Source organism: Hyla sarda, chromosome 1, assembly GCF_029499605.1.
Source record: "Hyla sarda isolate aHylSar1 chromosome 1, aHylSar1.hap1, whole genome shotgun sequence".
Taxonomy (NCBI): Eukaryota; Metazoa; Chordata; class Amphibia; order Anura; family Hylidae; genus Hyla; species Hyla sarda.
This window is the reverse complement of record NC_079189.1, coordinates 208,052,213-208,064,911: the sequence shown is the minus strand read 5'-3', so window position 1 is coordinate 208,064,911 and position 12,699 is coordinate 208,052,213. Positions and strand designations below refer to the sequence as shown.

The window sequence follows — 12,699 nt, the reverse complement described above, 5'->3', positions numbered from 1 at the left end:
AAAAATGTTATAAAAAATTAATAAAAAGTCAAACCTAAGCAAAAGTGGTACTGATAAAAACTACAGATCATGGTGCAAAAAAGGGGCCCTCATATCGCCCCATATACGGAAAATGAGAAAGTTATAGGAGGTCAAAATAGTGCAATTTCAAACATACTAATTTTGTTAAAATGGTACAATTATAGAAAAGCATATCACATGGATATCATTTTAATCATATTGACCCACAGAATAAGGAAAACATGTCATTTTTACCGGAAAGTGTACAGCGCGAAAACAAAACCTTCCAAAATTTGCTAAATTGTGGTTTTCTTTTCAATTTTCCCACATAAATAATATTTGGTTGCGCCGTACATTTTATGGTAAAATAAGTGATGTAATTACAAAGTAAACAGTTCGTAGATAGCCAGCACGGCACTGCTTCCCTTTCTGAGTATAGAACACTGATGAAATGGCAGACTTGGACTAGGAATGCTGGAGGTGGTGCTCTGATTGACAATAGTGCATGAAGACGTTTCAAAAGAGCAGGAAAATCATCGGCAACTCACCGCAACCAGCTGAATGAAATCTTCTTTTATTTCATACTCACAAATATGTTACATGGGAAGAGGGTAGTGGGGGGACACAGGATGGCGACCAAGCTCCGTTTCGCACGGTGATCGTGCTTCCTCCGGCCATGTTAACCAAACCTTAGACTGTGACTATATACAGGTAAGTGAAGGTGCGCTTCCAATCATTCCTCTGAATCCGGGTCATGTGACCCGATAACATGGGAAGGAGGGGGAGTTACCTTTCTATCTAGAAGCAAGCTGCCAAATCAGTCCGGTCGTTTAACCCCAAAATTCCCGTCGCGCTGGTTTTAACTATCCATAGAGTTTCAGCGCGGAGGAGTTTGTGGTCAATCTGTTCACCTTTACTTGATTACACTTTTTCCAACCCCAGGAATCGCAGGACCTCTGGGTTGTTCTCATGTGCGTCTTTTACATGGGTTATCAGACGTGACGCTCCTGGTCTCCCCGTTTGTATGGCATAATAATGCTCCCTGATACGAACGCGGAGTTGGCATCTGGTATGTCCAATGTAAAAAAAGCCACATGGGCACAGAATCGCATATATGACATTAACACTTCTACAAGTGATCAGCTCATTAATAATATGATGTATGGAGCCCAGCCTTATGCTCTTTGTTTCCCAGCAAAACCTACAAAAATTACAACTCTTGCATTAGAAATTACCTGCTGGAAGGAAGTCACCTAGCCATGTTAGTTTTGCAGTTTTATTCTTTCTCTGATTCTTACTTTTATTAAGAATATTCCCTATTGTAAGGTTTCTTCTATAAGTAATACGTGGCTTTCTCTTAGCTACCTCCTTCAGATCCTCATCTGATTCGAGCAGGAACCAATTTCTTCTGATAGCCCTTTCTACTGTCAAATTCATTGGTGAGTTTTGTAGGATAAACGTAAACCTTTTTTCACCTTTTCTCTTTTCTTTATCCTTTAGTAGATCTCTTCTATTAATTTTGTCTGCTTTTTCTCTACCATTTCTTATTACTCTTTCTGGATACGCTCTCTCTCTTAATTTGTTCTCTAGCTGATCTGCTTGCTGTACATATGTTGTTTCTTTACTATTATTTCGTTTTAATCGGACAAATTGTCCATATGGGATCCCTTTTTTGACAGTTGTCCTATGTGAGCTGTTAAAATGCAAAAGCGTATTTCTGGCTACTAACTTCCTGAATCCTTCTGTGACTATTCTGTCTTGTTCTGCTATGAGTTTTATGTCTAAAAATTTGTGTGTATTACCTCCAAATTGACTCGTAAACTGCATATTGACTGTATTCCTGTTTAGATACAGGACAAAGTCCTCGAACATGTCCTGTGGACCAGACCATATAACCAAAATATCGTCTACATAACGATAATATGTTTTTATGTACTTTAAGAAGGGGTTTCTCTCATTGTAAACATAATAGTTTTCAAAGTGGGCCAAAAAAACATTGGCATAGGTACACGAGACGGGGGTCCCCATAGGGGTCCCCGTCTCCTGTTTGTACCATTTATCATCCACCTGAAAGGTATTATTATTAAGAACAAACAGAAGACCTTCAGTAACAAAATCCACAACTAGTTGGGGGGTACCCATGTGCAAAAGGGATTCTTTTACAGCCTGCACACCTGCATAGTGTGGAATTCGGGTGTACCGGCTGACGACATCAATAGAACATAGACTGTATCCTTGCTCCCAATGTATGTCTTCTGTAATCTGGAGAAAATGTTTGGTGTCTTTGACATAGGATAATATTGAGCTCTGGACTGGATTAAGAAGCCAATCCAGATATTGTGATAAAAATTTCCTTCGACGATTGGTCTACCCGGGGGTCGGCTCAGCGACTTGTGCACTTTGGGTAAGTGGTACATACGTGCGGGTTTCACACTTTCAGGATAAAGTTTTTCTGCATTACTTTCAGACAATACTCCCTTGGTCACATATTTGCATAGCAGTGTCTTTAAATTACTGAGGATCTTAGGTGTGGGGTCGGTCGACAGGGAGGTGAATAGATAGAAAGGTAACTCCCCCTCCTTCCCATGTTATCGGGTCACATGACCCGGATTCAGAGGAATGATTGGAAGCGCACCTTCACTTACCTGTATATAGTCACAGTCTAAGGTTTGGTTAACATGGCCGGAGGAAGCATGATCACCGTGCGAAACGGAGCTTGGTCGCCATCCTGTGTCCCCCCACTACCCTCTTCCCATGTAACATATTTGTGAGTATGAAATAAAAGAAGATTTCATTCAGCTGGTTGCGGTGAGTTGCCGATTATTTTCCTGCTCTTTTGAAACATAATTACAAAGTACAATTGGTGACGCAAAAATCAAGCCCTCATATCAACTGGTGCCAGAAAGTTAAACAGATGTGTAAATTACTTCTATTAAAAAATCTTAATCCTTCAAGTACTTATTAGCTGCTGAATACTACAGAGGAAATTCTTTTCTTTTTGGAACACAGAGCTCTCTGCTGAATCACGAGTACAGTGCTCTCTGCTGACATCTCTGTCCATTTTAAGAACTGTCTAGAGTAGGAGAAAATCCCCATAGCAAACATATGCTGCTCTGGACAGTTCCTAAAATGGACAGAGATGTCAGCAGAGAGCACTGTGCTCGTGATGTCAGCAGAGAGCACTGTGCTCGTGATTAGTGTTGAGCGGCATAGGCCATATTCGAATTCGCGATATTTCGCGAATATATGGACGAATATTCGTCATATATTCGCTACATTCGCATATTCGCGTTTATTTTCGCATGTGTGAAAATTTGTGTATGCGAAAATTAGCATATGCGAAAATTTACATAAACCATAATTAACATATGCGAAAATTTGCATATGCGAAAATTTGCATATGCAAATTTTCGTATATGCGAAAATTCGCACGCCAGTCTCACACAGTAGTATTAGAGCCTTCTTTACACCACACAAGCTGGAACCAGAGATGGATGGTCACTGTGAAAAAAAAAAATTACAAAAAAAAAACAATATCCGTAATTACGAATATATAGTGCTGTATTCGTGAATATTCGCGAATTCGCGAAAATGCTATTTTCGTGAATAAAATTCGCATTGCGAATATTCGCGAGCAACACTACTCGTGATGTCAGCAGAGAGCACTGTGCTCGTGATGTCAGCTGAGAGCACTGTGTTCCAAAAAGAAAATTATTTCCTCTGTAGTACCCCTTTAACTTACTTGCCTGATCCACCCACAACTGTTGTTCCAATGGTGTCTGGTCAATGCCTGGTTGCCATTTCCTAGTTCCTGCTTCTGCACAAAGGAAAATACCCACATAGCAAACCATTGTCTGTAGAAAAGGCATGCCGTGAATAACAGCTGGGCCTTGTGTCCAGATGATGACTAGGAAGTGTTGATTACCTTGTTGCCATTTTTAAAGGCATAATGCCACAAAACCATGAAGGCTTTTAACTCCATAAAGACATTTTGGCCTTAAAGGGGAAAACAGCCATATTTCATTTTTGCATTTACATTTTTTCCTCCTCGCCTTCTAAGAGCAATAACTTTTATTTTTACATCTACAGATCCATATGAGGGTTTGTTTTTGCACAACCAATTGTACTTTGCAATAACACCTTTCATTTTATCAGTTTTTCTATTATTGTACAACTTTAAAAAAAAAAAAAGTCAAACTGCTGCTCGGCCATTTACTGGCCACAGCGATGTCCCGCCTAGGTCTGTGATTGGCTGAGGGTCAGTGTGACACTCCGTGCCCAAGCACCATGATTTCTGGGTGGAAAAGAATCAGAACCAGGACCCTGTAGGCATCACGGGATCACTGGAAGTAAGTAAAGGTGTTTTTTTTTGTTTGTTTGTTTTTTAATAACCTGTGCAATTGGCAAAGTTGTGAAAATCTTCTCTCACTGGATAACCCCTTTAAGGCTGCCATCACACAGCAATTTTTGGGAAAACTGTCACTGCAGTTTTTAAGCCAAAGACAGAAGTGGGTCCAGCAGGTACTACGGGGAAGATTTATCAAAACCAGGAAAAGTTGACCAGTTTCTCAAAGCAACCATATATATATTTTTTTTTTTTAAAGCCTCTGAAAAATGAAAAACACAATCTTATTGGTTGGTATGGGTAACTGGTCAACTTTGCCTCTGCACTGGTTTTGATAAATCTCCCCATAAGATTTACCGTATATTTCTTTTAAATACATGTCTGTCTTTGGCTCAAAAACTGCAGTGGAGATTTTACAAAAAAAAGACAAAATGACAGACAACAAAACACTGTGGATGATATTCAGCAGAAATAGGATAGTAGACTGAGAAAACATTTCAGAAAATAAATGTTAGATGACAGGTCCTTTATTTAGCTAACAAACCAAAGGTATTTTCACACACAACAGATTTGGTGCCGAAATGTTTGCAACTGAACGTCCATTACACACAACTAAATGGAGTTGTACTAGTGATTTCAAGCTGAATGCGGCTTTAAACCTATGCACGTACTGTACTGCCAAATTCTTTGGAATGTCTGACACAAATCTGCCACATGTGAATATACCCCAATGTTTTTTTCACCCTGAAAGCAAAAGTGAAAATACTACTATGCTAAATGCTGCTACAATAAGAAAAAAGCTTTTCTTTCATAAAGAAGCAAGGAAGCTTTGCTGGATCAGAGATTAAAAGGATTCTGATGGATCTAGATAGAGTCGGGTTTCCAGTATTTTTGTCAGAAACAACACTGCTGTATATGCTGAGTCTAAATATAAATATGTGATATATATATATATATATATAGATGCAAATCATAAAATGTTGCAGTATCTTGAAATACCTTTTTTATTGGACTAACAGCATTTTGTAGAGACAAGATTTCGGGATTCCTCCCTTTATCAAGTCCAAAGCAAATCTAAGCTCACAGGCAGAAGACACAGGTTACGTCTCATAAATATGCAGGGGTTAAGACAATAGATGTGGAGAATTCACACTAAGATGGGCCATAAATTGTCCTGCTATAGGAACAAGTCTAAAAACATAAGGATGAGATAAGATAAGGATGAGAAAAAGGGGGAGGGAGGGGGTATTACAAGATACTGCAACATTTTTTGATTTGCATCTGCATCACTGGACTAATACGGCTACTCAAATTTACTACTATATATATATATATATATATATATATCTATATATATACACAGTGACCCCCCCCCCCCCCCCGACATACAATCATTTCAACATACGATGCTTTTTTATGTCGGGGCCATCGCATAAATTGCTATCCGGCAGCGCAGACTGCTTCAGCTGCCACTGGATAGCCATTTACGGTGCCCCGTGTGGTCCGCTGACGATCACTTACCTGTCCTCGGGGCTCCGTAGCATACTCCTCGGGATCCCCTGCATCGTCGGCGCTCTCCTTCGTCGTCATCACGTCGCCACGCACGCCGTCCCGTCATCCAATAAGAGCGGCGTGCGTTGCGACATGATGGTGGCGACGGAGAGCGACGTTCCCAGGCAGCAGAGACCTTCCCGGAGCGTCGGGGACAGCGATGGAGGGCGACATCCAGGGCAGCTGTGACGAGCGGTGATGGTCCGGAGTGGCGGGGACAGGTGAATATAAGCTCCGGGCATACTGGGAGTTGCAGTTTTGCAACATCTGGAGGTCCGCAGGTTGGAGAACACTGTCCTATACTTTACTTTGCACGGATCCCTCAACATACGATGGTTTCAACAAACGATGGTTCATTTGGAACGGATTACCATCGTATGTTGAGGGACCACTGTATGTGTAGATATATATATATATATATATGTATGTATATATATATGTATATATATATATATATATATATATATATATATAATTTTATTTTTTATAGGAATTTTACTCACTTACTGGCTATGTGTTTGCATTTCGCTGGCAAAACAAAGCCTAAAGTACGACTACCTTTCTTCCGTTACATGAAGACCTATGTGGTAACCATGGGGCCTGTAATACAAGCTACAAAACAACATACACTGAACGTATCAAAAGGCTAATTACAGTAACAGTTTCCTGGTAAATAATTCATTATCCTCATCTTCTTAGCTAATATTTAATAATAAATCATAGAGTACTCGGCATAGTATTCAGAAATCATATTATCCAGAATTGGGAAAAGTGTCAGGCTCCAATGACTCATAGGACATGTCTGTACTCACACATAAAGTAAGCGCTCCAGCCCCCATCCTCAGGAAATGTCTGGAAGAACTGCTGTATATGAGAAGAAGGAAACATAAACTCCACAGGCGGCCCGCTTCTTGTAATCATCCAACAATTCCTTTCTGGATAGGTCTAATAAGAGGACGCATTGGTAACACTTTACTCGCTCCCCCTGGTTTACACACATGGACATGGCTGGGAAGAGCACTATCCAGGAGAATCAGATCCTCAGGCAGCTAGTGGTTCAGAGGTCATGTGACTAGAGCCTTAACCCTATTAGTATAGAGAAGGAACATGCTTTGTAACTGCTAGAATGCTTAGTCCCAGCAGTATGCGAGCCATGCAATCTCAGTAGGATAGATTGTGAAGTGGATACAATCTTGCATCAATTTTTTATCCATTTCAAAATGAAAAATAGATGAATTTTATTACAATTTAGGGTCCTCTTGCACTTTGAACAGACAGATACTATAGCCAGAGATCAGCCAATAAACAATGACTAAGCAATCCCAATGTGCACGAGCCGTAAGGTCGGGTTCACACAGCGGAAAATATGCTGAATGTCCACCTGGAAAACACGGGCAGATATTCTGCACATTTGAATGATTTGGCGGGTGCTAGGACCGCTCAGAAATGTGCAGTCTCATTCTTTCTGCAGATGTTGGAATTGGGATTTCCGCAGCAAACATCTGCCGCAGAAATTCCCCCGTGTGCACAGTGTGGCAGAATCCCATTAAAATGAATAGGACTCTGCTGCAGTGGAATGTCCGTGCGGAATATTTCGCCGTATGAACATAGCCTTAGGCTGCATTCACACCACGTTTTTGCAATACCGTTCCCGTATCAGGTTTTTGAGGAAAAACGGATTCCTCAAAACCTGACTAAACTGTATCAAAATGTGTGTACAAACTTTAACCCGTATACAGTTAAAAACCGTATACAGTTTGAAAAATGACATCCGGTTGCATCCGTTTTTTAAGAAAAAAACATATACGTTTTTAACTTTTCACTCCATTTTGAATAAAGTTTTACTTGTTTGATTGAAATTCCAAGAAAAAAAAACTGTGCAAAGTCAAAAACCGTATGGTGAAAACCGGATGGAACTGTATGCACATACAGTCCTGTACGGTTCCCATTGACTCCCATGTTAAAAAAAAACATACACGGTTTAATACAGTTTTTCAACCGGACCTAAAACCGTGGTAAACAATGGTTTTGGGTACAGGAAAAAAACCTGACAAAACCGTACAAGATGCAAAACGGACACAACCTGATGCATCTTTTGGCATACGGTTTTCAATGGAGAGTCAATGCATACGTTTTCCAATACGGTTCCGTACGGTTTTCACATAGAAAACGTATACGGGAATTGTATTGCAAAAACGTGGTGTGAATGCAGCCTTAGACTTCTACTGGCACTGGTGTAAAAAACCATTGATCTATTTTTTCTGGAATGTGATCATAAATAACCAATTTAGTATTTGCACTGCTGACCTTGCGAGATCAGCAATGTGATAATTTATTAGTTTGGACAAATGTGTTTTTTTCTTTTTTACTTTGAAAGAATGGGAAAAGGCAGCCCTAGACCCTTATGCCCTATCCGGAGGATAGGGGATAAGTGTCTGATTGCGAGGTGTCCGAACGCTGGGAGCCCCCGCGATCTCCTGTACGGGGCCCCAGCTCTATCGTGCAGGAAGCGTGTCGGCTGCAACATGACGCCGCGGCCAACATGCCCCCTCCATATATCTCTATGGGAGAGGCGGAGATGCAGCATTTGTGCATCCCCGCCTCTCCCGTAGAGCTGTATGGAGGGGGCGTGTTGTTGACCTCAGTGAGCCGCAGCAATTCTGGGTCCCCGTGCGGGAGACAGCGGGGGTCCGACCGCTGCGGATAAGTGTCTAAGACTGCAGTACTCCTGTAAGATACCATGACCCATACTGATCATGGCGCCTAAAACAAATGCAATATATGTTGACACTCATCGGACCATGCGCAGCGAGATTGCAGGGATCGGATAAGTCATGATGGTGGTTGGAGCTCCACTCACCGCCTCCAGGGCTGCTCTGGCAATCTTCTATGGGATATTGGCCATATTACTCATCAGTGCTATGCACTACTTATGCATAGTACTGAACAGTAAAATCAATCAAAAGCTTGCCTCTGAGGACTTAAAAAATGTACAAAAAAGTAGTAAAAAAGTTTAAAAAATATATATATAAATAAGCCCCTTCTACCCCAAAAATAACCCCCCACCCTCCTTTATTCCCATTTGTTAAATAAAAAAAATATATATATATTCGGTATCACTGCATGCATACATGTCCTAACTATTAAAATATAATGTTAAAGGAGAACTCCAGAATATAAAAATTGTCCTCCATACTGCCGGCAGAAAAAAAATAAAGATGTACATACCTTCCTTCGCTCCCCCGGGATCTCCGGTAACCGGCTCCGGTCTTCGCCGCGATCCTCTTCCTGGTTGCCGGTAGGGCTGGGCGGTATATCGGTTCATACCGGATACCGTTTTTTTTTCTCCGACGGTATGAATTTTGCCCCATACCGCTATACCGGTGGGGCCCCTCCCCCCCACCCATGAATGAATTACAAAGCCCATGGCTCCGCTCTGTCTGGGGAGAGCAGGATGAGACTCCTCATCCCCGCTCCCTCTGCAGTTTCAGGTTGGCTCCTCTCTGCAATCAGAGCCAGGGGAAAGCGCAGAAACTGCATCCCCTGGCTCTGATGTTTCCCGGAGCCCCGAGCCGGCTCCCTGCTCCAGTCCACCTCTCCTCTCTCTTCGCCAGTGTTCATAACAAGCGCCCACTCCCCTTGGTCCTGCGGCGTAAGGCAGAGCATTGCGCCACATTTCTTCTAGTTCCGGTGCCCGCTCCTGAGGCCCCTAGTGCACGCTGCAGGACCGAGGGGAGCGAGCGCTTCAGGGGCGGACAAACCGCCTGTGAGGGGACCCGCTGATCTATGAATGAGCGGCGGACCCCCTCACACAACGCACGTGAGCTGCGCCGCTGCTGCTCACTGTTCTAAAGTGGCCGTGGCGCATAATAGCGCAGTGGGCACTTTAGATCAAAATTTCAAATTCCCTCCTGGCGGAAGCGTAAGCATCCTGCGCTGAACGCTTCCGCCAGAGAGGATCCTGTGTCCGGACGGGAAGCACCCACCTTACTGCACTGATGACAGGGGCACTTCCCAGCAGCCGCATCAGCACACAGGTGAGGAGGAGGGGGGTTAATGGAAGCAGAGGGGGTAATGGAATAAGGGGCAGGATAGGATAAATGAAAGGAGCAGGGGGGTAATGGAAGCAGGGGGGTTAATGGAATGAGGGGCAGGATTGGGTTAATGGGTGTAGGGGAGTTAATGGGTGCAGGGGGGTGAATGGAAAGAGGGGCAGGATGGGGTGAATGGAGAGATTTTTGCTGCCCTGACTCCTCATCCCCTGTAGTGCAGAGCTGTGATAGACAGCAGCAGGGGAGTATACAGTACAATGCTGTATCCCGAACCAGTGTGCCTCCAGCTGTTGCAAAACTACAACTCCCAGCATGCCCAGACATCCGCAGGCTGTCCAGGCATGCTGGGAGTCGTAGTTTTGCTACAGCTGGAGGCACACTGGTTCGGGAAACCCTGATGTTCTGACACTTTAACAAGCCCCCCCAAATACCGTTAAATACTGTGATACCGCGATAATTAAAAAAATACCGTGATACACATTTTTGGTCATACCGCCCTGCTCTAGTTGCCGGTGGTCGGCGAGTCATACTGCGCTCAGCCAATCACCGGCCGCAGCATGTCCCGACCCGGCCGGCGATAGGCTGAGCGGCCTTCACTACACCGGCACCTGCTGCCGGGGCTGAAAACGTCACACTGTCGCTCAGCCTATCGCCGGCCGAGTCGGGACTTCGCTGCGGCCGGTGATTGGCTGAGTGCAGTATGACTCGCTGACCACCGGCAACCAGGAAGAGGATCACGGCGGAGACCGGAGACGGTTACCGGAGGCCCCGAGGGAACGAAGGAAGGTATGTACATCTTAATTTTTTTTTTACTGCCGGTGCAGTGCCGTGGATTGTAATTTGCCATAGATTGTGATGGAGTGACTCAGCAGTTTTGCACCAGCAGTATGAGGGACAATTTTTATATTCTGGAGTTCTCCTTTAATGATCCCGTACGGTGATTTTAGATCATATCACATCCCTGAAAAAAAGGAATGTAAAGTGATCAAAAAGTCACATGTACACAAAAATGTACCGATAAAATAAACAATGCTCCCCATACAGCCTAAGGCTATAGGAATCATAACTGAAATAAGTTTAAAAAATTTTAACAGTAGTACAGTAACCGAAAACATGGGTATCATTTTCATCATATTGCTGGACAGAATAAGAACATGTCACTTTTAACCCTAACATGCACTACTAAAAAAACAAAACCCACCAAAATTGCTAAACTGTATTTTTTTTTCAATTTCCCCCACAAATAATAATATTTTATGTGCTGTAAGTTTTATGGTAAAATGAAGGGTGTCATTACAAATACAATTGTTGCACAAAAAAACCACAAGCCTATATGGGTCTGTGGATGAAGAAATAAATGTAATGTCTTTTGAAAGGTGAGGAGGAAAAAAACTAAAAACACAAAAATTAAAGCTGGCTCTGTCCTCAAGGCTAGAGTTGAGCGAATTTACAGTAATTCGATTCGTCACGAACTTCTCGGCTCGGCAGTTGATGACTTTTCCTTCACGTGCTCCGGTGGGCTGGAAAAGGTGGATACATTCCTAGGAAAGAGTCTCCTAGGACTGTATCCACCTTTTCCAGCCCACCGGAGCACCGGAAAGCTGAACTAATTTATGCAGGAAAAGTCATCAACTGCCGAGCCGAGAAGTTTGTGACGAATCGAATTTACTGTAAGTTCGCTCATCTCTACTCAAGGCCAAAAGGGGCTGTGTCCTTAAAGGGGTACTCCGGGGAAAACCTTTTTTCTTTTAAATCAACTGGTGGCAGAAAGTTAAACATATTTGTAAATAACTTCTATTAAAAAATCTTAATCCTTCCTGTACTTATTAGCTGCTGAATACTACAGAGGAAATTCTTTTCTTTTTGGAATGCTCTCTGATGACATCACGAGCACAGTTCTCTCTGCTGACGTTATAATAATAATAATAATAATAATAACGCTTTATTTATTGTTGCCCTTAGTGGGATTTGAACCCAAGTCCCCAGCACTGAAAGGCAGCAGTGCTAACTACTGAGCCACCATGCTGCCCTTAGCATACATCTGCTATGCATGGTTGCTAAAATGGACAGAGATGTCAGCAGAGAGCACGGTGCTCGTGATGTCATCAGTGTTCCAAAAAGAAAGGAATTTCCTCTGTAGCATTCAGCAGCTAATAAGTACTGGAAGGATTAAGATTTTTTAATAGAAGTAATTTACAAATATGTACAAATCTGCCACCAGTTGATTTAAAAGAAAAAAAGGTTTTCACCGGAGTACCCCTTTAACCTCTTAAGGACCCAGGACGTATGAGTACGTCCTGGGTCCCGGTCCTGCGATATAATGCGGGGTCACACGGTGACCCTGCATCATATCGCGGCAGGCCCGGCGTCATAGTGAAGCCAGGACCCGCCTCTAATAGCGCGCGGCACTGATCGCTGTGCCGCGCGCTATTAACCCTTTAGCCGCGCGCTTAAAGCTGAGCCGCGCGGCTAAAAACGAAAGTGAAAGTTGCCGGTTAGCTCAGGGAGCTGTTCGGGATCGCCGTGGTATAATCGCGGCATCCCGAACAGCTGTAGCACAGGAGGAGGTCTTCTTACCTTCTCCTGTGCTGTCCGATCGCCGAATGAATGCTTCAAGCCTGAGATCCAGGCTTGAGCATTCAATCGCCGAAAACACTGATTGATCCATTCCTATGGAGATGGGTCAATTAGTGTAAAAGATCAGTACATGCAATGTTATAGCCCCCTATAGGAGCTATAATATTGCATAAG

At 43.1% G+C, this 12,699-nt stretch overlaps 1 protein-coding gene across 4 annotated transcripts in view; it reads right to left on the bottom strand.

The window, feature by feature from the left end:
- Positions 1-12,699, bottom strand: part of FAM13A (family with sequence similarity 13 member A) — a 238,916-nt gene that overhangs the window by 224,387 nt on the left and 1,830 nt on the right. Inside the window, exon 2 of one of the 4 annotated variants that reach the window (XM_056567645.1) lies at positions 6,709-6,760. The exons of the other annotated variants lie outside the window; for them this stretch is intronic. Coding sequence (XP_056423620.1) covers positions 6,709-6,735 — 27 coding nt within the window. The 5' untranslated portion in view covers positions 6,736-6,760. The remainder of the gene's footprint in view (positions 1-6,708; positions 6,761-12,699) is intronic. 4 annotated transcript variants of the gene reach the window in all.